The 26244-nt window shown below is 37.7% G+C and overlaps 1 protein-coding gene and 1 pseudogene across 10 annotated transcripts in view; one reads left to right on the plus strand and one right to left on the minus strand.

Moving 5' to 3' along the window:
* Nucleotides 1-2107: 2107 nt before the first annotated feature.
* Nucleotides 2108-13889, minus strand: LOC127453386 (N-acetylglucosamine-1-phosphodiester alpha-N-acetylglucosaminidase-like; annotated as a pseudogene).
* A 447-nt stretch (nucleotides 13890-14336) lies between these two features.
* The window catches only part of LOC127453485 (NADH dehydrogenase (ubiquinone) complex I, assembly factor 6-like), a 28436-nt gene continuing 16528 nt past the window's right edge, over nucleotides 14337-26244 (plus strand). For 9 of the 10 annotated variants that reach the window (XR_007899412.1, XR_007899414.1, XR_007899413.1 and 6 more), the window contains exons 1-6: nucleotides 14337-14566; nucleotides 16830-16929; nucleotides 17137-17259; nucleotides 17368-17424; nucleotides 18877-18979; nucleotides 22288-22421. Coding sequence is in view for 3 of the 10 variants with exons in the window: in XM_051719887.1 (XP_051575847.1) it covers nucleotides 14397-14566; nucleotides 16830-16929; nucleotides 17137-17259; nucleotides 17368-17424; nucleotides 18877-18979; nucleotides 22288-22421 (687 nt within the window). In the remaining 7 variants the exon portion in view is untranslated. Of the gene's footprint in view, nucleotides 14567-16829; nucleotides 16934-17136; nucleotides 17260-17367; nucleotides 17425-18876; nucleotides 18980-22287; nucleotides 22422-26244 lie in introns of all 10 variants that reach the window. The other variant, XM_051719888.1, reaches the window with a different exon arrangement.

The raw sequence follows: 26244 nt of genomic DNA on the forward strand, positions 1-26244 counted from the left end.
ATATTTTCACATCATCATAATTGGTGGGGAAATGTGCTTTGCTTTTATAATACAAAAAATGGGCAATGGTCCTAAAAATAGACTTCATTGTCTTTAAGCAAAATATAATTTCATATTTCTTTCTTTTGATATTGGGGCGAATATTACCAGGGTTCTTGACAGGCTTTGTGAAATCCACCTTTTCTCATGTCTCAGTTTTACTTTCAAACTCCTAAAACACAGATGCAAAATCTATTTAATGATGCTAAAGAGGAAACAGTGGAGGAAATATGAACTCTAAAACAGTCTCGAGTAAATGTTCCTCTTCCATAATATTTGTCTCATGTTTCAGAGCTAGAACCTGACAAAACACTTCTTTAAAATCTTATCCCAATGCCTGGATTCATTTCTTTAGAACTGAAATTCAGAGCGACTATGTACCAAGTAATGAGAAACTGTCCTATTTTTGCCTTCAATCCAAAAATTATCCAAGCCTTGATATTTTATAATGTGTTTCTATGGCAGTCTGAAGTGCTAGAGACATCACAAAACAGTTTTAAAACACCATGATAAGATAGGCAGGGGCTGGCAAGGCTATTACGGAAATAAAAGGGCTGACTCTGGAACCAAAATAAACTGAATGACCTCTCGTGTCAAAGGGAAACAAATCATTCAATAAAACCATGTTTCAGAATAGCAGTTTGGCAAGTTCTTGCAGAAAGTTTTTAGCAGAAGGGTTCATAGTTCAAAACTTGTCTGTTCCTATGGCAACATGTGGAACAACTGACCCATTCTCTCAATAAAAAACAATATCTGTGGTGATATTGCTTTTTTTTTTTTTTTTTTTTTTTTTTGTGGTTCTCCAAGTCCAAAACCCAAAATATAAGGCTTCATTGAGGTCAACGGAATAATAATTTAAACAAGGATTGAATCATGAATGATGTACATTGTGAAAACGGTTATTATATTGCTACCAGCTGTTATGAAACTGTAGTAGAAAACCTAAACAAACATGAAGATGTGCAAAACACAGTCAGACTGCACAATCAGGGGACTTGGCATGTGTGAACAGAGTTGGATGGAGTGTATATATATATATATATATATATATATATATATATATATATATATATATATATATAAATTCTTTAGTTGCATTTTTGCCTTCTTTTCCAGTAAAAATGTCTCAACATCCTTAAAACAAGATACATTTATTTGAAAAGAACAATTATATTAGGAATAGATTGAGACTTATTTTAAAAGACTATATCTTGAATTAAGTTTATTTTCATGTTTTTATGTTATTGCTGTCTTGCTTTAAGCATCAATGTAACAAAATCTAGTTAGGTTTACACTTAAAACAACAATAATAAAAAAGAAAACAATTTGCCAATGAGGTAGGAAAAATAAACTTAATTGAAGATATATTATCTGAAAACAAATCTTGTTACCTTATTTGGCTTCTCAAGTAAACTTATCTTGTTTTAAAGATGTTTAGATATTTTTACCGAATGTCAAAAAAGAGGTAGGTGTCTGCACACTGAAATTAAAGTCCCAAACTTTATTACAAAAAGGCAAAGTTTCGACCAGTTTGTGCCTTTTTGTAATAAAGTTTGGAGCTTTAATTTCAGTGTACGGACATCTACCTCTTTTTTTGACATTCGTTTACATTTTTTGTCCTGCACCTGAGCCCAACTTGGGTTTTAGATACGCACGCAATTGTCACCTACTTGACAATTGTTCGATATTTTTACCAGAAAACAAGACAAAATTACTGATTAAGAAATTTTATTTTTTTTGCAGAGTGGGGCCAAATTGAACGCACAGGTGAGCAGACATCTGTTCGAAATCTAACGCCCATCTCATTGTCAATTTGGATGATCTTGATCCCAGAAAGAAGAGGGGCTTTCAAAGGCTCAAAGGAACAAACAACCCCTTTCATTATCTTTTGCTCATGTGAAAGGGGCTCTCGACACATTGCCTACTTCTCTCTGCCAGCGAGCATCTTGAAAGTACCCACTCAGCCAGCTGTACTCATTGAGGCACAGAGGCACAGCTTCTCTTTGGCGTCTGGCACACGGGCATGAACCCGCAAAAACATTTGCATGCACACCGAAACACAGTCGCATTATGATGAGTCCTGCGAGTCCGAGTTTTCTTGCTGAAAGAGACCTTTCCCAGGCTTCGTCCTCTGCCCTCTGCCTCGTTCCGCAGCCCTGTTAATCTCTCCCAGGGGCACGTAGGAGTATTCCTCCCCCTGCCCGCCCTTTGCATTTTTTGCACGTCTGGAAAAGGTTGGCCAGCAGCGATGTTGCCAGGATAACGCAGACAACCAGCCAGCTTTGTCTACACACACATAAACAAAATACACTAAGGATGAGGAGTTGAACTTTGACCCCTGACTCCACCGCTGCTGCCCACAGTGCTTCACAAAGCACTTGACTGCAACCATGGCAACTTCGCACAATCCCTTACTTGCATGTGAAAGGCCATGCTGGCTAATAAATTAATCTCTGCCACTCCACTGCAGTCGAGTTGTTTACCAGTAGAGTTGGGGCACTTGGTTCTACTTGTCCAAAAGCTCGTTCTGCTAAACACGGGTCTGGAATTTGTCAGAGTGAATTTCTATGGCAATAATCAAGTTACTCAAACACTTAGATAAGTGGTATACTGTAAGTGACAAGCTGTTTGAGATAACATGATTTTCCATGTAAGCAAGTCCTCAGTATACTGTACCACTGAGTGACCATTGAGGATGTGGCTTTAAATATATATACAGAGGACACATTGGGTGATATTGGATTATGGTGTGTTTGTATGTGCAGGTTTAAGTATTTAATATGGGTAATGGTAAACCAATTTGCGTTTTTTAATGGCCAACACCCACAACAAAATCTATAGTCGAGGATGGCAGATAGCTGATATACTGCCAATATATTTGTAAACAATTGAATTCAATTATGAAAATGAGATGAAAAATTGCTAAAAAATAAAAAAAGTACATGAAGCTGAAGTGTGTTCTTTCTTTCAATGCTTAAAATATTTCTTCCTATCCCAGCTTAAAGGGATAGTTCACCCAAAAATGTAAATTCTCTCATCATTTGCTCACTCCCATGTCATCCCAGATGTGTATGACTTTCTTTTTTTTGCACGGCCAGCCCACCGGGAAAAGTCCTGGTTCTCCTGATGGCCAGTCCACCTCTGGCTGAAGACAAACAAAGATTTTTAGAAAAATATCTCTGCTCTGTTGCAGTGCAAGTGAATGGTGGTCAGAATTTTTAAGCTCCAAAAAGTAGATAAAGGCAGCATGAAAGTAATCTGTAAGACACCAGTGGTTAAATCCATGTCTTCTGAAGCGATATCATAGGCCTTGTTCAGACTGCCACTAAAAATCTGATTTTTTGCATGTTCAGATTGTATCCAGATGAGTTTTTGATAGTCTGGACAGCAAAAAACCACATGAAATCAGATTATTCCGAATCTGATTCAAACCACAACGGGAGGTGGTTTCAAATGCAATTGAAATCTGATTTTTTCAGATGCGTCTCAGTCCAGACGCTCTGGCTGCTCAAATCGGATTTCAAATGGTCTTTTGCGTCACTCTTAACGCAACACACAATGATGACGTCAAAAATCGGTGACTGCAGCATGGAACATCACAATATTTACCAGTCTCATCCGTTGCTGAGTTTTTCTTTTGCGATGAAGGATTTCTGCATCGCGACTGGACAGGGCAAGATGATGCGAGATGGCGCACCTCCATTTTTCCCCCATCTGTTTTGAAAGCATCGTCACGTGGGTACGCCTACGTCGTTACTATAGCAACCCATGCAGATAGGTTGGTTATGTCTGAACGCGCAAATCTGATTTGATCACTTGCAATTAATAGTGCGGACAGTCTGCCTGCAAAGATCTGATTTGAGAAAAAATCCGATTTGCCTGCAGTCTGAACATAGCCATAGGTGTGGTGAGAAACAGATAAATATTTAAGTAAATTTTTTTACTATAAATTCTTTTCCCTGTCCAGTAGTTGGCGATATGCACGAAGAATGCGAATTGCAAAAACAAAAGAAGAACAATGTGAAAGTGGAGATTGATAGTAAAAAAAAGGTTTAACCGTGGGCACTGGGTACTTCATATCTGTGTGTGCCAAACCAATCTCTGGTGTTTGCTGCCAAAAAGCTCTTTTTTTCATTTCATCTGACCATAGAACCCGGTCGCATTTGAAGTTCCAGTAGTGTCTGGCAAACTGAAGATGCTTGAGTTTGTTGTTGGATGAAAGCAGAGGCTTTTTTTCTTGAAACCCTCCCAAACAACTTGTGGTGATATAGGTGATGTCTGATATTATTTTTGAGACTTTCTGACCCCAAGACCCAACTAATTTCTGTTATTTTTCAGCTGTGATCCTTGGAGATTTTTTGGCCACTTGAACCATCCTCCTCACTGTGTGTGGAGACAATATAGACTCCACACACAGTGTGTCCTTTTGCAGGGCGATTCTTAAGATCTCAAGTTGACTGGAACTTTTTAATTATTGCCCTGATGTTTCCCTGATGTTTCCTGATGGAAATGGGCATTTTCAATGCTTTGGCTATTTTCTTATAGCCACTTCCAATTTTGTGAAGCTCAACAACCTTTTGCTGCACATCAGAACTATATTCTTTAGTCTAACCCACTTGACTAAGGGAATTTGGCCTGTGTGTTACCTCATATTTATACCCCTGTGAAACAGGAAGTCATGGCTGAACTTCATGTTCCTTGTCACCCAGGTGCACTAAAACATTTTTAAATATGAATGGGAATATACTTCAGATATATTTTACACATAAGTATTTCTAGGGGTGCCAATAATTGTGGCCAACATGTTTTAGAGAAAAATATTCATTTAATAATTGTTTTACTTCAATTAAAGTTTAGATTTTTGTGAATTTTTTGAATGAAAGGTCAAAAGGATAAACAATGCAGATTCTTTTTTTCACAGCCTTCTTTGCTCATATTTAACAAGGGTGCCAATATTTTTGGCCACAACTGTATGTATTCAATTTTCTTACACACAGACTGAAATAAATACACACAGACGCCAAACCTGTCCTCTTGTGTGTTGATAAAAGAGTCAAAGTGTAAGAAAGAGCGGCAGGTAATGACTCACTCTCAGTGCAGATGCCATGCTCTCCACATTCAGGGGCCTAGCATGTGAGATTTATGCATCCTGATCTCCTCCAGCCCTGCTGGCACACACACTGGCCATTCACACTGTGCCCATGCCTGCTGCAGTCTTGCGGCTGGCACAGCCTTTCGTGAACACAACACGGTGGATACACGGGCAGCGCCAAATTGGATCAGGGCTGGAATTTTGTTGAAAATGATTGTGATCAACATCCTTTTCCATTTTTCTAAATGCAATGAATTGAAATTTAGCACAATAAATGATATGATATTGTTTGTGATATGCGTTTTTCACATGTGTATAAGCAAGCATTTGCACACCAGTGATCTGAAGGGTAATTGACCAGAGATCCACTGAGGATATAGGTGGCGGAGCCGCATCCATCCAGATTAATAGCGTTGACGACTCCCTGCTCTTTCAGAAACTTGGCCACTTGCCTGAGGTTTATTCTGCAAAGACAGTAGTTAACTAGCACGTGAAGACAATAAATTGAAAACTCTTCTGAACTCCAGGTGTGAGCAACAAAGGTGCACTCTAAATTCTGCTTTAAAGTGTCCACACAGTAATAAAAAAAAAAATGGGGACGTGCCATGAAAACATGTATTTATCTTGCTCTTTTTAAATAAAGGAGTTTGATGTACCATGCAGAGTAACACCTATACTGACAATGCAAAGCTCCCTCCCCAGACCAACAATTGAAACTACATAAGCTTCAAAAAAGGGTAATTCAGAAATGATGTCTAACAAGGAGGACAGTAACATATGGATGGCCATATACATATCAGCATCTATTCAGTATTCAATAACTTGGCCCATCCTGGTGTGTGAATAGAACGCAACAGTGCTCGTTCACTTTTTCAGTATTTTTCACAATAATTTCCATAGGAATTTCATAAAATCCTTCATAAAAGAGTTCTAAGCCATGAACCAAACCAACCAGCTCCAAGGTGAATTACAGCAGTACCCATTTTTATTTGAAGCAAAAAAACTATTTGGAAAAAAAGACAAAAGGTACAAGATTGTGTATTTAATGTCTTTCATGATGGAATGAACTACAATCCCATGAAGCATTACAAATGATGTAATTGAATTAAAAGAATAGAAAAATTTAAAACTAACATAGTTTAATATATTTTTAAATATAAAACTATATAAACAGTTCTGTGCAAAAGTTTTAGGCACTTGTGAAAAATAGTGTAGCGTAGTGAGGAGTCTTCAAAAATAATGCCAAAAATAGTTTTCTTGTATCAGTTAATGTCATACAAAGTCCAGTAAACATACAAAAGGCTAAATCAATATTTAGTGTGACCACCTTTGCCTTCAAAACAGCACCAATTTTCCAAGGTACACCTGAACACAGTTTTTCTTGGTTGTTGGCAGATAGGATGTTCAAAGCTTCTTGGAGAGTTGTCTCAATTGCTTCTGTCTTTTCATGTAATCCCAGACTGACTAAATGATATTGAGATCCAGGCTCTGTGGAGGCCATACCATCTGTTTTAGGGCTCCTACATATATATAAATATAACTTTTGCACAGTACTACACATGCAGTATATACATATATAACATATAATGTTAATTTCTGCGATTAATATTTTTTTGTTTTTATGCGTAAAAAACTCCCGCAATCAATGCAGTTTTTTTACCTCCTGAAATTTCACGCGATAGGAGAAAGGTGCCCCGAGTAGATGCCCTAACCCCTCCCACACCCTAATCGGAGCCTGAAAGGCTGAGTAGAACCAGGAACCAGCCTAGGCACCTTTGTACAATGGGTGAGATTTCACTAATGTTTTCCCCCACTTTCTGTGGCACAAATTGGCTTATACAAATTTTCAGCAGGCACACGCTTGACTCAACAGCACATCCTAGCACAGAAACTTATTGTGTGGAACAGTGCGCGCTTATTCATTGCCATAATTTAATTGCAATAAATTACAGAAAACTGTGCAATTAATTAGTTTAAAAAATGTAATCGATTCACATTCCTAAGATATACAGTATATATATATATATATATATATATATATATATCACACACACACACACACACACACACACACCGATCAGCCACAACATTAAAACCACCTACCTAATATTGTGTAGGTCCCCCTCGTGCCACCAAAGCATTCTGAGATGATATTCTTCTCACCACAATTGTAAATCAGCAGTTACAGAAATACTCAAACCAGCCCATCTGGCACCAACAATCATGCCACAGTCCAAATCACTGAGATCACATTTTTTCCCCATTAACTGAAGGCCCTGACACATATCTGCATGATTTTATGCACTGCACTGCTGCCACATGATTGGCTGATTAGATAATCGCATGGATGATTGTTGGTGCTAGATGGGCTGGTTTGAGTATTTCTGTAACTGCTGATCTCCTGGGATTTTCACGCACAACAGTCTCTACAATTTACTCTGAATGGTGACACAAACAATAAAACATCCAGTGAGCGGCAGTTCTGTGGACGGAAATGCCTTGTTGATGAGAGAGGTCAACAGAGAATGGCCAGAATGGTTCGAACTGACAAAGTCTACGGTAACTCAGATAACCGCTCTGTACAACTGTGGTGAGAAGAATAGCATCTCAGAATGCTATACTGAGGAGTGGGTTGGCGCTGTTTTGGTGGCATGAGGGGGACCTACACAATATTAGGCAGGTGGTTTTAATGTTGTGGTTTATTGGTGTATATCTTTTATATTCAGTATATACAGTATATCTTTTACCACGGTTTGTTTGTTTGCCATGATTCCCTGATTGGTGGATTTTCTCCCCTGTAGGATCATGGGTAGTGCAATTTTGTTTTAAATAATGTGGACTGATGGCTTTAGCAGAAGCATATATCATTGACTAACAACCTCTGAGCTCACAGAAGGTCTGTCTTTAAAGGTTTATAAGTTATCGTTACTAATCATTCCTCCTAAGGAAAAAATGAATACGATCTTTACTGTGGAACCAGACTGTTATGCTCTATTGTGCCAGTATGTGGAAGAATGCCAGTAGTAGCCAATTATAACAAAGGTCACTGACATATAGAAGTCTAAAAAAGAACATGTAGCAAAAACAGACTGTTTAATAAGGGGTTGGAAAATGGTCATGAAAAACAAAAACATTTATGTCTGATTTTGGTGCAACAAACCTTGACTAAGCTTACGACTGGACTTCAGGAAGAAGAAAAAAATCACTCACTGAATGGAATAATAAGAATCTTAGTTTTTGCATTGTCTTGTTGAGTAATAAATCTTGCAAAGGCTCATTCTGGGTTATTCATTGCTTTAAAATGCACACACACACACACACACACACGCACTGTGAGGGTATGGAAAGCTCAGGTTAAAAGTCCTTTTTTACCCTCTGATTTTTGTCTGACCATCGACGTTGGAGCATCTTGACCCACCGCAGAACAGACAGACACCATGTCCACAAAGGACTGGAACGTTCCTGTATCATAAAAGGCCTATTCAATATTATATTTGAATCTTTGAGTTTAGGGAGTTATCTCAAAAATTCAAATAGAGGAAGTGAGTAATGTGTTGCTCTGTTCGAAAATAACGGCACTCAAATAAATTTGGCACCAAGAAGAATCTGATCTACTTTTGAAGATACACAGCTGATTCAGATATAGACTTTAGGGTCAAACAATTTAGGGAGACATATAAGCAGGCTAATTATATGGTCACACTGCAGACAGGTTCTTATCTAATCTTCCCAGTCTCCTGTGTTTCATCACACTCTGCCTTGCTCTCATTGATGTAGATCTCACCGGCTCTCAGTAGCTACACCAACCCACTGATCAACTGCACGAAGGGGTTTACCTGATCTAGGACATCATCTTTAGACAAATAACTACCAAGTTTTGCTGGAAAAGAAAGATAAATTCTATCAAAAAGGTTTACTTTGCTAACTAGGAGTAAATGGCATATAGACAGCCTCAAACCTAACAAAAATGGACTTAAGGCTACAAAATTTCAATTTTGATTTCATAGGGTCTTTAACCCAAGGTTCCAGGAATGGATCCATGGATCCTCTTTGGACAAAAGTGTATGCTTAATGACAAATTAAAATTAGGTTCCAGTAAACAACTCCAGTAAAGCTATCCATAAAGACATCTCTTGTGTAACTGGTTGACTACGTGGACTAGCCTTGAGAATCAAACTATCAATATTTCTGAAACTGGTGTTGTATTGAGAGGATCGATCCTTACAAAAAAATATAAAAACTAAAGTTTTTTTTTTTTAACCTAGTGATTATGTATTTACTATGAAAACTACTGCAAGATTCAAAGTGACAAAAATTAACTATATAAGCAAATAGTTAGATCTGTTTCTCTATCCGATCATCTTAGAATCACGGAAATACTGAAAATCACAAGCATTCGCAGACAGTGCAGTCACAGCACTTGTTTTTGTTGATAAATGTAAGGTTTGAATCTTGTAATGTTTGAAAATCTTAATTGTTAATAACTGATATATATATATATATATATATATATATATATATATATATATATATATATATAAATGTCTGATAATTTGCAGTTTTGGCCCATAAATAATATTAACCTTGATAGTATCTGATATCAGATTAAAAAAGTGGTATCTTCTATCCCTAATGTGGACCATTTTTTACTTTACTAGCATTTCTGTTGTTTTGAATTCCCTAAGACTGCCAGGTGAATGTCAAAATAGGCTATGTAAACACCTTTATCTAACAACAGAACATTTAAGGTAAAAGCTCATAACGTCATCATGAATGACAAACCAAGACACCCCGGGTACACTAAGTTCCAAAGTACTGCCTTTTATTAAGGACACTGGTATGTTACGCAACTTTGCTGTGTTTTTGTAAGGTTTCTATTTTAGGATAAAGATGTTCTAGGGACTCTGCATTCCCACTGCTTACTTCCCTCCAAATTCTGCACCCATATTTAGGTTGAGGTTTTCTGACGGCTGCTATAGCACCCTGAAGAAGAGGAAACAGCTTTAGAATGTTTGGACTGAGATGATGAACTTTGCTCACTTAGACACTGCGGTAGTGTTTAGTTATGACACTCTTGTATAACAGTTCTTTTGTGGAACTGAAGGTTGTTGAGTGGTCATGACATGAGGGATCAAATTTTCCTTGATATTTTGACATATAAGTGGTCATTGTACTATAAAAACATACTGTAAGTTTCAGAACTGAAAACTTCCTCCTTAATAGAAAAAGAGCATTTATTTAAACCAGGCTCTAGAACGACCGTTTGGAATTTGTGGAACTTGTGATATCACAAGGACCAAATACATCTGCATATGACTGCCTCTTCAGCAAGATATCAATGCCTATTTTTCGTCATTACACCCTTGGCCACACCCACTGGTGCTCACAGTCAGTCAGACAGGTGAAGAGGAGAAACATGGGCCTGTCATGGGAGGTTCATCCAAAGGAAACTTACACAGTACACCTTCATGTGCCTATCTGGATTTAAATGTTTTTCTACACTAGATGAAATGGCTTTGACCATTGCTGTTCATCTCACGCCACTTTTAAAAGATGCAATGTCAAGTTAGAACTCGAAAAAGGAGATCCCATCCTGTTTCATTCAGCTGCGCTGTTTCTTGTTGTTTTGAAGGCATCCTGGACCATTTTTGCACCCATCTGTGCTATTTTTAATTTTTAAAAGCGGTACAAGTGCAACTTTTAACATATGTCATTTTGCTGCTGCCACAGACTAGGAGAAACACATGCAATCCTGTGTGTAAACAAACACGGAAGATGTGAGATATTGCTCCTGTGAAGACCAGCATCACCGCTTTGGAGAGTTGAAGCACCTCAACATCACCATGGATTGTATTATGTTTGCGTATTCAGAACATATCAGTGTGGATTGCTTGTGAACCAGTCACAATATGATTCAAGCGTTGAAAAGAAACTGTTATTGAAAGATGGAGCAGTTAAAACACAACTGGACTGCAAAACCTAAGTAAACAATTTCATTCATGAATATTTCAAATGTCATGAATGTTTGATAAGTTTATGGTGCTGCTTGAGTTAACAGTTTAATATATTCAAATTTATTTTTGTTTTATAAATGTTGCGGTCTTGTGGAATTTGTTCATTTTCTTCTGATTGCGTATCAAATAAGTCTGTATTTGAGGGGCTGCACGATGTTAGCCAATAAGAACAGTGGCCGTTTACACTGAAGTTTTAAAGGGCCAGAGAGCTTGAAACCGAGCATTTCAGACAGAGGGCCAGAGACAGGTTGGAAATGTATTATATATTACTAAATGATGATGCAAAAAAAAAAAAACCAATACTAACAATATACGTAGAAGACAATTAACTTATAAAAAAAAAAAAAAGAGTATGTCATGGCCCCTTTAAAACTTCACAAGATCTGTTCCTTAAATAATCATCTAATTACAATCACTAATATTAGGTTGGGTGCATACAGATACAAAAGCACATTTTTCATATACATAGACAGGTCAAAAGTTCACCAGAACTGATCTGGGAAAGACTAGACCAAATTTTCATTGTTTCTTGGCTCTGTGGGTAAAAACAAACCCTGTGGTAATGCAAAACATCAATGTCCAGGGGAAAGTCTGCAGAGACAGACCGTAGATTGTCAGCATACCCAAACACTAGTGTCTCATCTTTTCTGATACCAAACTGCGCATTTGGTATTCCTCCACTGTTTCTCACCAGTTTTCCATCACTCACATTCCCTAAACAATGTCCAGTGTAGGCTAAATTAACCTCCATTCTGAATGACGAGGCACTTTCTAGTTTTGACAGTGAGCTCCACCAGCTACCTGTGATTCTGCTCGCACCATCTAGGGGCCCCTGGCTCCAGGACGGCCACAGTTCTCAGTGGGTCGTGAACCACCGTGAAATGGCCACTTGCCCAATTGTGAGCGCCAGAGTCATCGGTATTGTTGGAGATAATTATTTTGGACTGAGAGTTAAGAGTGCTTGCTGGCTACCCAGGTTTCTAGAGTTATGTTGCCATGGGAGATGGGCTGACAGTCCCTCACATGGTGGTGAGAATGCGAAGGGCTGTGGGATTTTGTGTAGGGCGACAAGAGGTTGTCATCCAAAGAATGTCTGTTAAGAAAATGAATTAACGATGAAAATATAGGCATAAAAAAATGAATTATGTGTGTTAAGATTGTTAGGTTAATTTAGAGTGAGTGTGAAATCGATTCAGAAAGAGGAAAGGACTAGTTCTATATCTGTCCACAGTAGCATGTGGATGTGGTTAATTATTCTGAAACGTAAGCACATTTTAATATGTTAATATTCCTTAATACACCTACTGTAAGGCTGCACAATTAATTGAAATAAAATCGAAATCGCAAAATGACCTTGTGCAATTATTAAATCGCAAAGTGCTGCAATTTAATTAATTAAATAAATAAAAAGTCTGCTCGCGATGCTAGCTTCAAAGTTTATGTGTGCTGCTCTGTTCTGTTTGTATTGTGCATTATTACAGTGTTTTCAGAGTGGTTCTGTTTGCTTACGTGCGCTGAGCACGTTATATTTGAAGCACTCCACATTCACTTTAATTTCACTTGTGCATAATTCCAAATATGTTTGGCCACTAAAAGTTTATATATTAAAACAAATAATACACCCCATGGCAATGGGTATTTGTGGACAGAGAAGGAGATGTTAAAATGAGGAGCATGTTATACAGCTATTGTGAATTCAGTTACACAATGAAACTCTTCCTGCAGTTGTACACGTATATAAAAGCTCAACGGTTTAGAACTCTTCGGTTTAACTGGATCGCATAACAATGTCCCATGCAAGGTAAGCTTTTTTTTTTTTTCCGGAAATGTGTTACTATTGTATAATATTAATAAAAATTCTATTCTTATTATTATGTCACAATAATATAATATTAAAATTGACTGAGTTCCAAAAAAAAAAAAAAAAAAAGAAATATTGATGAACACTGGACTCTAATACAAAGTGGACAAAAACAGGTACACAGTGGATGTGAAAACGAAGATAGTGTTTTTTTGTTTGTTTTTTTTCCACTGTTTTATTTATTTGTAGCTAAAGTGAAAAGGTTTGATTCTTTTTAAGTGGACTCAATGATGAACCCTGAAAGAGTAGCCCAAGTCTTTTTATAGGTTGTAGAACACGGGCAAGACATGAACAACTTTTGGTCAAAAGTTTTTTATTTTTTTTTAGCATCTTGAAGTTCAAATTGCAAGATTTTTTTCAAATTAATTGCAATATTACTTTTTGTCCAAATTGTGCAGGCCTAACCTACAATTTTGCATTTTTCTCAGTCTAAACTGAAGGCAGGCTTATACAAGAGACAGAGTTAAAATCAACTGAAGAGCAGAGCAGCAGATGTTTACTTTGATATGCTTGTCTGTGCAATCCTTATGCAAGCATGGCTTCAGGATGTGGCTGCAGGGCTATCATCTAACACTATGCAAATACAAGATGCAAATTAGTTGTAGATTCAGTTAAAGTGAAGCACTGCAAGTGTTTCTTTGCAAAGCTTAATGAAAACCTCTAACTTTAGAAAACAAAAATTCTAAATGAACAAACCAGATACACAGTGTTTACAGGCAACGTGATACATTTTCAAGAGTGTTAATCAGTTCCTGGATACAGTGGTTAAAGTTAGCTGCACTAAAACACGTTCTTACTGGATGTCTTTGAACTGGGACAAACATACTCCTAGCCATATAAGAAACAAAGAAATCTGATCGAAATTCACGGATGATGTTGCCATAAGACATATGTGTTAAACGTACAATAAGGTGTTGTCAAGTTTCTTTCAGTTAATTTTAATGGGAAGATTCCCAGCTCCTAGTGTGCTCGTTATATGATCATGTGAATCACGTGACCACATCCTCCGTTTATGTGTCGATTATTTTCTCGGTGTCAAAACGAAAAGTACGAAACGAAAATTTAATAGTTGCGCTAAGTAATGTAGTTAAACGTGCTTTTGTTGTGTAGAAAGCATTCATCAATATTTAAAATGGAAATGGCAGCATTCACAGAAAGCATTTACTGACATAGTATCTATAGACATTCTGATTAATTGAAATGTATATGTTTATACCATAAAAATAACCCTGTTGTTATACGACTTTAAGAAAACATGTTGTTGTTTTTTTTTTTTTTTACATCGGAGCGGAACGTTAAAGCAGAATTTCTTTTTTACAGGGGAGCTTTAATGCGACGGACACGCAAAAGGATGTAACAGTTGAAGGGTACTGGATGTGTAGTGTGTGCTATGGCATTTAGTTTAAACATTAAAAATGGACTTTTAAGCACTAAAAATTCTCTTCAGATAAAGATTCCCTTTTCCATATGCATAAAGAGGCCAACAGAGATCAAATGCATACGAGCTTTAACAAATTCGTCAGTGCAACACAATGAAAAGTACTGCATTGATATTGTAAGGTAAGTTGTGTCTTTAAAGTTACTTAACCCTTGTGCGAACTTCGGGAAAAAATGTTTTAAATCATTTTGACTGTGTTAATGCCAACGGCATACATGTTTGCCAAAGGTGTATATTTTTGGGGGAATTTTGATATTTCAATCTCGGTTCCTAAAATACATCTATAATACACTGTGTACACAAAATAGTTACACTTAGGACCTTCAGGACAAAAATGTCCCTATTGAAACCCATTAAAACTGCAATATTCGATCCCAGTGCCATTAAAACGTAACATCATGAATATCATAGTATTCTTTCATTCCTGAGCCCTGGCTTCAAAATGTACATTTTTAATATTTACCACCAGATGGCGCCATTTTCCTCATGTATAGCCTATGGAGCAAATACATGCTTTTTCGCTATTTTTTATTCGCTGAGTTATAGAGCACTGCAGGCCAATTGAATAAATGATGCAGCTAAAATTGTGTGGGTATGGATGTCAGAGTGTATTTTGTGCATGCGTGTGTGTGTGTGTGTGTGTGTGTGTGTGTGTGTGTGTGTGAGAGAGAGAGAGAAAAACAACAGTGGCTTTATGTAAACAAACTGGCATTTAAAGGGATAAAATCCTAAAAATGAATATTTGGTAGTTATGATCAGGACTGATGTTGGTTAAAAAAATGAACTCATTGAAAGCGGAAAATAATATTAATATATAATATTATTACGGCAGTTTTGACGCACAAAAGATAAATATAACCGTTCAGTGACAAATGAATCAAGTATTGGTGCTCATGTATTATCCAGATTTAAGTGTTCTTCTTGTGGCATAGAATGAAATAAATACAGTATGGAAAATACATAAATAATATTAATCAGGGTTCGACATTAACGCTTGTCCTCTTGTCTGGGACAACTGGATTTTTTAAGGGGCAATTGAAAGAGAATTTTACTTACCCGACCGGACAAGCAGACTGATTAAAACGCCAATAACAAAAAAATAACCGGCTATATTTGTGATAGCCTATGCCTGTGTCACTTATTAGAAAATTCATATTCTTATTCTGCTGTTGAAAGTAATCAAGAGCACATAATTTTATAATTCGAAGCGATCTAGTAACAGCTGCGCCCTGTTTGATTGACAGGTGGCGTATGTGTGTGTGTGCTGAACATGCGCGTGTGTTCTGAAAATGCTCGTGCTAATGCGCACCTGAACGGTCAAATACATTTCAAAATTCTGCCAAAATGCTCGTCTTGGTGAGGTATTCGTGTAAACACAGAGAGTGATGTCTAAAGTGAACGTAAACAGCGGAGAAAAAAGTGGACCAGTAATAGTTTGTTGCATTTTTTTCTGAATGTTTACTTGAATACTTGATATCCTACTGCTGTTAAAAGCTTTTAAAGCTGTTAAAAAAAACACTGGATTTTCTTGCTTTTTTTTTCTATTATTCTTAATCTATTTCTATTCATTGCTGTTTTTTATTGTTATTTTATTACTGACTGTTTACTAATCTAATTATTTAAGAACTTGAAACCATTCTTTCATAATTAACATATTAGTGTTATTATTTGTTGTGGTATTGAAGCTGGTATTGAGAATCGTTTCACTACAGACTACTGAAATGTTGGTATTGTGATAATGTATAGCCTTTATCGTACGTAGTAGATCTTGCTGCAATAACATGACGAAAAAGTAGATCTCATTCCATAGAGGTTTGAGCATCCCTGCTGTAAATGGTGGTGATGGAGGCTTTCCTTTATTTGAATACCATACGTAACAAAATAATTATCATATGAAAATAGCCTCCTCCTCTACCCAGTGCAGTTTACATTTCTGTAAGATAATTGAGTTGATTGCATAGGTACACTATTAGGTTGGGCATCGGTCATAATTGTACAAAAATATACAACATAAACTTGTTACTTGAGCATGTAACTTAAATGTCCTTTTTTTCTCTCCGGACAAGTAACTTTTTTTACTCGGACAAGTGAATGATCAATTTACTTGTCCGGAGGACAAGCACATCAAAATGCATAATGTTGAGCCCTGTATAAAATGTATGTCACTTTCTGGCTGTCAGATTTAAAGTATGAGCTGTGCCTGTTGTTACTTTACTAAAGCACCTGTATAAGTTATAAATACTTACAAAAAAAAAAAAAAACAGGAACGAGAGGTTTGTTTTAAGAAGAGGTTTTGCAACATATATTTTCTGATATTTTTTATCTACTGCATTGAAATTCACACAGACACATGCACACAAATACTGTATGCTCTCTCATTCATAGGAAGAGGGACTATGAGGGATTCGTGTGCTCATTGCTTCTTCCTGATGCTGCTCGCCACTCCGCCTTGGCACTGAGGGCATTCAATGTAGAGCTGGCACAGGCAGGTATTCCATCTTATGAGTGTAACAATGCACACACACTTTAATTCCGTTAATTTTGAGCTATGTATCTTTGCTAGTTCCATTTGTGAAATGTAGCTTTTTTTTTGTATATTTCTATCTGTCACTCTGATCCGATTGGTTGCTGTATCTCTTTAAGAGACACGCGTGTACTGTATATGCCCATATATTTGCATCTTGTCTTTTAGATTAAGGACTCTGTTTCCCAGAAAACCATTGGTTTAATGCGAATGCAGTTTTGGAAGAGCGCTGTGGAGGATGTTTACAGAGATGACCCTCCAGCCCAGCCTGTCAGTGCAGAACTGTGGAGGGTGGGTCCTCCGTCTATAAAACAAAGAGTAAAAAGTCTTGTACATAAGATTTTGCTGGAGAAATGAACAGAGATTTTGTGCACTGACATAACTGTTCTCTGTTCTCAGGCAGTAAGGAAACACACACTAACGAAGAGGTGGATGTTAAGAATTATATCTGAAAGAGTAAGTAATGAGTTCAGATATTGAAGCAGTATTCAAAGTTTTCCTTAAAAACACTACATGGCCTAAGTATGTGGACACCAGAACATTATACCCATATGTGCTTCTTGAACATTTAATTTTAGTTTCAAAGCCATAAGTTGCTTCCAATCAATTAAATTTATATTCCGGGTTCAATACAAGTTAAGCTCAATCGACAGCATTTGTGGCATAGTGTTGATTACCACAAAAATTATTTAGACTCATCCCAAGCAAAAATCTAGATTACAGTGAGGCACTTGAAGTGAATAGGGCCAGTGTTTGGAGGGTTTAAAGGCAGAAATGTGAAGCTTGAAATGTTAAACAAACACTAATCTTAAATCCAGTGTTAACTTTTGTATTATTTGAGCTGTAAAGTTGTCTAAATTGTTATTTTGCGGTAGACTATTGTTCTAAGCAGATGAACTTCTAGTTATTTGTCACCAATGTTTCTTCATCATGGCAACAAAGTTATACAGTTGGATATAACTTTACACAGAAAAGGTTAGGAAGCAATTTTATCACACTAAAATCATGTTAACATGCATATTTTTTACATCTCGTGGCTATACTTTTGAGCCTATTTGACGTCTACAAATTGGCCCCATTTAATTCCATTGTAAGTGCCTTACTCGATTTTTGCTCTTTTTTTTTTTTTTTTTTTTTTTATAGAAAAGGAGGGAAAAATCTAAATGCATTTTTGTGGAAATCAACATTATGCCGTTGATTGAGCTTAACTTGCATTGAACCCAGAATATTCCTTTAAGAAGGTTGCTCGCTTGATGATGGGGCATGGCTGCTGGGATTTGCTTCCATTCAGGCACAAGCATCTGGGAGGTGAGGCACTGATGTTGGGCGATGGGGCCTGGCTATCAGTCGACATTCCATTTCAGCCCAAAAGGGATTCAGGTCTTTCAAGTTGTTCTATACCAGGCCCAGTAAACCATTTTGCTGGCTGCGTCCAATGACAGTGGCACTTTGAAAGTCGCTGTGCTCTTTGGTGGCCCATTCTACAAAAAAAAAATTCTAAGAAGATTATAAGGGTGTATGCTTGATTTTATGCACCTGTTAGTAACAGGAGTAGCTGAAGTGGCCAAACCTTTTAATTAGAAGGGAGCGTCTACATACTTTTGGCCATATTGTGTATATAATTTTTAACTCTGATCCCTCCCCAAAAGGCATGCATGACTCATTTTAGACATTAATCTATGATTCATTGAGTTGGCATGTTGTAAAGTCTGTTCTCTGGCAATTTAATTAAACACTGATAAAAAAAAATATATAATTTACACAATGATACTTGAATTGTGTTGTCTTTGCTTCCAATAATTGTCAGTCATAATATCTTCCAGTAAGGGAATGGATAGAACACTCATCTCAAAGAAATCTAGTATGTTATTATAGATAAATAAATCATTCTCTTAATGTTCTAAACAGGAGAAAGATTTGGAGGACAGAGCATACAGGAACTTTCAGGAGCTAGAGGCATACAGTGAGAACACTCAGTCCTCTCTTCTCTACCTGCTGCTGGAGACGCTTGGTGAGCAATACTGATGTACAAGATGTAATCTCACACTGCTGTATTTCAGAGCCACCGGTGATCATTCACATTAAAACTACTTTTCAAATCAAAATCAAATCACTTTTATTGTCACACAACCATATACACAAGTGCAATAGTGTGTGAAATTCTTGGGTGCAGTTCCGAGCAACGTAGAAGTCGTGACAGTGATGAGACATATACCAATTTACAATAACATCAAATTAACACAACACAATTTAAAGTCTAATATACACATAATTACACATAACACAGTATACAAATAATAACATACAATGTACAGTATACAATACACACAATATAGAATACACATTATACAATAAAAAAAAAGTATATATAGTATAAATAAAATGTACAGTAGGTTGTATTGTACTGTGTTGACATTCAGGCTGTCGGTTGATAGTAAGTTGCCAGTATGTTGTTAAGAGAGAATATAATATAATAATAATATAATTTATGACAGTCCGGTGTGAGATATAAGAGTAAGAGTAATAAAGTGCAGTGCTGATGTATTTTGATCGTGGGAGATCAAGAGTTCATAAGTCTGATTGCTTGGGGGAAGAAGCTGTCATGTAGTCGGCTAGTGTGGGTCCTGATGCTGCGATACCGCCTGCCTGATGGTAGCAGTGAGAACAGTCCATGGCCCGGGTGACTGGAGTCTCTGATGATCCTCCGAGCTTTTTTCACACACCGCCTGGTATATAAGTCTTGGAGGGAGGGAAACTCACCTCCGATGATGTGTCTGGCAGTTCGCACCACACTTTGCAAGGGTTTGCGGTTGTGGGCGGTGCTGTTGCCGTACCAGGCGGAGATGCAGCCAGTCAGTATGCTCTCTACAGTGCTGGTGTAGAACCGTGTGAGGATGTGGCGGTTCATTCCAAACTTCCTTAGCCGTCTCAGGAAGAAGAGGCGCTGATGAGCCTTCTTCACAACGGCCTCAGTGTGGACGGACCATGTGAGTTCCTCAGTGATGTGGACACCCAGGAACTTGAAGCTGCTGACTCTCTCCACTGGTGCTTCATTGATGGTGATGGGACTGTGTTCTCTATCTCTTCTCCTGAAGTCCACCACAAGCTCCTTTGTATTACTGACGTTGAGAGAGAGAGGTTGTGCTCCTGCACCAGCGTGTCAGAGTGTGTACCTCCTCTCTGTTGGCTGTTTCATCATTGTCAGTGATCAGACCTACCACCGTCGTATCATCAGCAAACTTAATGATGGCATTGGAGCTGTGTGTTGCCACGCAGTCATGTGTGTACAGAGAATACAGGAGTGGGCTGAGAACACAGCCCTGCGGGGCTCCAGTGTTGAGGGTCAGTGATGAGGAGATGTTGCTGCCTATTCTAACCACCTGGCGTCTGCTTGACAGGAAGTCCAGGATCCAGCTGCACATCGAGCTGTTTAAGCCCAGAGCCCGGAGTTTCTCATCAAGCTTGGAGGGCAGTATGGTGTTGAATGCTGAGCTGTAGTCTACAAATAACATTCTCACATAAGTGTTCTTTTCTTCCAGGTGGGAGAGAGCAGTGTGTATTGTAGATGCAATGGCATCATCAGTGGAGCGGTTGTTGCGGTAAGCAAACTGCAATGGGTCCAGTGATGGAGGCAGCACAGAGCAGATGTAATCTCTGATTAGTCTCTCAAAGCATTTGCTGATGATGGGGGTCAGAGCAACAGGACGCCAGTCATTTAAGCAAGTGATTTTGGACTGCTTTGGAAGAGGCACAATGGTGGACATTTTAAAGCATGTGGGGACTACAGACAAAGAGAGGGAAAGGTTGAAAATGTCCGTAAAAAGACCTGCGGCTTTGCGGATATTCACCCGTCGGAAGGATCGGGTTACATCCGCTACAGAGACGGAGAGTGAACTAACCTCTGTAGCTTTGGCCGCGAGAGCTCTCTCCACGAGGGTGGTGTTATTTCCCTCGAAACGAGCATAAAAAATATTTAGCTCATCCGGGAGAGAGGCAGCGGTGTTCACGGCGGAGTTTTTATTCCCTTTAAAGTCCGTGATGATGTTAATTCCCTGCCACATGCTTCTAGAGTTGGTGGTGTTAAACTGTCCTTCAATCTTGTTCGTGTACTGACGTTTTGCTGTTCTGATAGGGCATAACTGGCATCAAGTGCCGCGCGAACATCGCTATTGATCCAAGGTTTCTGGTTCGGGTAGATCCGTATTGTTCTGGTCGGAAAAACGTCCTCTACGCACTTTCTGATGAAACACGTTACGCTATCAGCGTAAAGCTCGATGTTGTCATCAGAGGCGGACTGGAACATCTCCCAGTCTTTACAAGGAAAATTAACTCTAATGATAATTGTATTAGTAATGTACATTTTTAAGTAGTTGATATATCTTTTATTCAATTCTGAAGAGTTTTAGACACATTGAAAATAGAGTTTTGGGTGAAAAAAAAGCCTGTGTAACAGACATATAGGCAATTTCCATGTTTCGTGGTAAAATATGAAATGTTTCAACAACTGTATCCACACAAACACATACAAATAAGTACAATGGACTAAGATAAAATGTTTTTTACAACAACAAAAACACAAAAAAATATCGATAAACTTGTAAAATGACAACCTTAGGTATTCTGTATTGCCGAATGAAACTATATTTCTATACTACTCCACGCAGCTATATTTATTGTACGGAGTGGTAATTGGTGAGGCGTCCTAAAAAAGAAAAGTTGCAGGTTCAAACACATTAAGTGGTCCAGAAGCTACAACCATTGTGCCGTTGCCATGAATGCATCTAACCTCAGTTTGCTCCATGAGGACTGTCCCTGTAATGGGTGTAATATCATGCACTTTGAATTTAAGCATCAGCTGAATGACAACTTTCTATTCTTGCTTACTACACATAAATATAAACATGAACATGGCATCTAACATATATTTAGTAACATAAAAAATGGAAACTGAAAATAATCAATGTATTACAAAAATAAGACAGGTGTTAAATGCATTGAATACCATAGGAAATACATATGGGTTATATAGGACCCACATATGCATTTTTGGGATAGTGATGCAAATTCTCTTAGAATTTAAAAAATATTAAACAACATGTTCAGAAAGTCACTTCATTTGAAAGACGACACCTTCACTGATGAATACCTGGAGTGGCATCAAAATTATGTCCTAAAAACTAGACACGGTATCACTTTTGACCCACATATGGTTCAAGGGTTAAGCAAATATTAACTTTAAAGACATTATTGGAAATTTACAATTAAATGATGCAAAGCAGTAAACTTGCATGCTTTGTGGGTGATTTTTCCTCAATATAGGTGTGAAAAATGTCCATGCAGACCATGCCGCCAGCCACATTGGCAAAGCCCAGGGCATCCTGACCTGCCTCCGTGCCACCCCCTACTACAGCAGCAGACGCAAAGTCTATCTGCCCATGGACATCTGCATGCTGGTGGGTAACTCTTCAGTCGTCCTGCTGGAATTTGGTAAAAGTTAATTTCTGAGCTCTTATCCTTTTACCTAAACTCTTACCTAGAAGATATTGAGGTTTTGGACCTTCTTCTGGGCCCCTTATAGGTGAAGTGTGTAATTTCTGCATCACTTGCTGCACCAAACGAAATTGTAAAAATAACGATTGGTTCCAAACAGCTGTATCACCCCTTCTGCCTTGCGCCCTATCTGCCCTTGTTTGAACAAGGAGATTGTCCTTCCACAAATTTAAGCCACTGGTTGAGCTGGAAGTTGACTTTGGACTGCTTCAGCAAACAGGGCAATGTTTTGATTGCTCCACAGAACCAGTGCTTATATTCTTTGCATGCATCTCAAATTAAAAAAGTATTTTAAAATTAACATCAACAATTTTAGCATGGGAAAAAATGACATACCACCTCTAAAGGCACATAAACAGACTTACCATCTGTATTAACTAAGCAACCTGCCATGCAATGCCACATCTTTTTAACATAAGAGAGGCTGTAGTAAAGAACTAGAGACTATCCATATGGCAGTCAGCATAGATGTGGGTAAAGCTGTCCGTGCCCTCTCAGCTGCTAAGCCCAAATCCAAAGGCTTTATGTCTGCCATCTGTCGTCATGGCAGCATGAACATGCCATTAGAACTGGGATAAAGAAGATCTTGCCCTTAGTTTAACAAAAGAAAAGGATATTATCTGTAATTTATCCTCAACTAATATCAGCTAGAAACATTGTACAGCATTAAAATCAAATCTTTTATAGATTTTTTTACTGTATGATTCCACATTTACCAGTAGGGGGCACTGGTGTTGCACCATAAATTACAGTTGAAGTCAGAAGTTGACATACACCTTAGCCAAATGTACATTTAAACTCAGTTTTTCACAATTCCTGACATTTAATCGTAGACAACATTCTCTGTCTTAGGTCAGTTAGGATCACTACTTTAATTTAAGAATGTGAAATGTCAGAATAATAGTAGAGATAATGATTTGTTTCAGCTTTTATTTCTTTCATCACATTCCCAGTGGGTAAGAAGTTTACATACACTTTGTTAGTATTTGGTAGCATTGCCTTTAAATTGTTTAACTTGGGTCAAACGTTTTGGGTAGCCTTCCACAAGCTTCTCACAATAAGCTGCTGGAATTTTGGCCCATTCCTCCAGACAGAACTGGTGTAACTGAGTCAGGTTTGTAGGCCTCCTTGCTCGCACACGCTTTTTCAGTTCTGCCCACAATTTTCTATTGGATTGAGGTCAGAGCTTTGCGATGGCCACTCCAATACCTTGACTTTGTCCTTAAGCCATTTTGCCACAACTTTGGAGGTATGCTTGGGGTCATTGTCCATTTGGAAGTCCCATTTGTGACCAAGCTTTAACTTCCTGGCTAATGTCTTGAGATGTTGCTTCAATATATCCACAAAATTTTCCTTCCTCATGATGTCATCTATTTTGTGAAGTGCACCAGTCCCTCCTGCAGTAAAGCACCCCCACAGCATGATGCTGCCACCCCCATGCTTCACGTTGGGATGGTGTTCTTCGGCTTGCAAGACTCACCCTTTCTTCTCCAAACATAATAATGGTCACTATGGCCAAACAGTTTGAAATTTGTTTCATTAGACCAGAGGACATTTCTCCAAAAAGTAAGATCTTTGTCCCCATGTGCACTTGCAAACTGTAGTCTGGCTTTTTTGTGGTGGTTTTGGAGCAGTGGCTTCTTCCTTGCTGAGCAACCTTTCAGGTTATATCGATATAGGACTCATTTTACTGTGGATATAGATACTTGTCTACCTGTTTCGTCCAGCATCTTCACAAGCTCCTTTGCTGTTGTTCTGGGATTGAGTTGCACTTTTTACACCAAACTACGTTCATGTCAAGCAGACAGAATGCATCTCCTTCATGAGCGGTATGATGGCATGCGTGGTCCCATGGTGTTTATACTTGTATACTATTGTTTGTACAGACGAACGTGGTACCATCACGCATTTGGAAATTGCTCCCAAGGATGAACCAGACTTGTGGAGGTCCACAATTTTTTTTCTGGGGTCTTGGATGATTTCTTTTGATTTTCCCCATGATGTCAAGCAAAGAGGCACTGAGTTTGATGGTAGGCCTTAAAATACATCCACAGGTTCACCTCCAATTCAGTACACCTCCTATCAGAAGCTAATTGTCTAAAGGCTTGACATAATTTTCAGGAATTTTTCCATTTTTGTGTATGTAAACTTCTGACCCACTGGAATTGTGATATAGTCAATTAAAAGTGAAACAATCTGCCTGTAAACAATTGTTATAAAAATTACTCATGTCATGCACAAAGTAGATGTCCTAAATGACTTGCCAAAACTATAGATTGCTAATATGAAATCTGTGGAGTGGTTAAAAAATGAGTTTTAATGACTTCAACCTAAGTGTATGTAAACTTCTGACTTCAACTGTATGTATACACGCTATTTGATTTCTGGGGTGAATATAACATAGCCTACCTCTTTATTTAGATTGCCATACTGTATTGCTGGAGCGTTTGCTAATTATTAAATTGCTGCGCACAGATGTTTCATACTAATTGCCTGCACTTACTGTTTGAAATTAACTTTGTCAAACTTTTCTTTAAAAAACATGATTAAAACATCAAGACATTATGCATATAAGATTTAAAACTTTTTTCATTGGTGAGTATCTGATGTATTTAATAATGCATTTAAAACTTTCATTTGGGATTTAAGGATTACAACATCAGGACTTTGAATGTTGCAATTGTTTTAGAGAATATTTGCTGGCTTGCTGAGAATTATAAACAGTGTCAAGATTAGCCAAACACATATGTGTAACAGCAGTATTGCTTGTGTGTGACATTAGGGTATTTCTTTGTTAGACTGACTGTGAAAACAAGCCTCAGGGTGTCTTCAAACCACTTTTTTTATCACAGTATGTGGCGTGAAGCCCCCTTTCAAGAATAGGAGAAAAGATCGATAATGAAAGCATCTCTACAATTAGTCTACACAGACTGGTTATTCATGATGTTCATTGGCTGCAGGTGCTTTATTCTGTCACAAAATTGCCTTTTAAATTAGATACTAAATGAATGCTTCTGCAGTATGTGTTTATTGATCCCCTGCAACTGTGGATTATGGTGTGGGTCTGTTCGTGTTTGTTCAGAACACAGTTAAGCAGAGCAATCACAGATGGTACATGAGTGATGGAAGAATTTTACATTTGTTCATTTGTTATGTCTTCATTTGAATCAGTATTTTCACAGATATTAATAAGTGTGATTTCTGTATTTGTTTTGAAGAACTCGTAGGATGCTGATGGGATTACACTGCATACAGATTTTTCACATTTTCTTCAAGCACACAAATGTTTCTGCTATATATTGAAGTATTTTTGTTGATTGTAGTCTTTTAGGGTGAATCTCACAAAAAGAAAGGATCATATTTTTACCTCAATCAAAATAAATAAAATAAGAAATGATATTTTGCATAAAGAAATTAAGCCTATTTTTAGGAGCATTTTGTTTTTGTTTTTTTCTGCTGTGACATTATTTTAATGACAATTAAGCACATTCCCCCCATTCTAACCTACTATACAGTGGGAGGGAATACAAATCTCTTTTTCATTGCTGTAATGCAGAAAATATGGAGGGCCAAATTACTAAAAATATTAAATTATTAAATTAATGATTAAATAAATCTCAATTTTATATCTGTTTAGCACCAGTTTGCATCCATTTTCAGTTTAGCGCTATCTTTTGGGTTGGTTTTTCATTTAAGCAAGAGCTTTGTGGCTTAATTTTCAGGGTT

The sequence above is a fragment of the Myxocyprinus asiaticus genome, chromosome 15 (assembly GCF_019703515.2).
Source record: "Myxocyprinus asiaticus isolate MX2 ecotype Aquarium Trade chromosome 15, UBuf_Myxa_2, whole genome shotgun sequence".
Lineage (NCBI taxonomy): Eukaryota > Metazoa > Chordata > Actinopteri > Cypriniformes > Catostomidae > Myxocyprinus > Myxocyprinus asiaticus.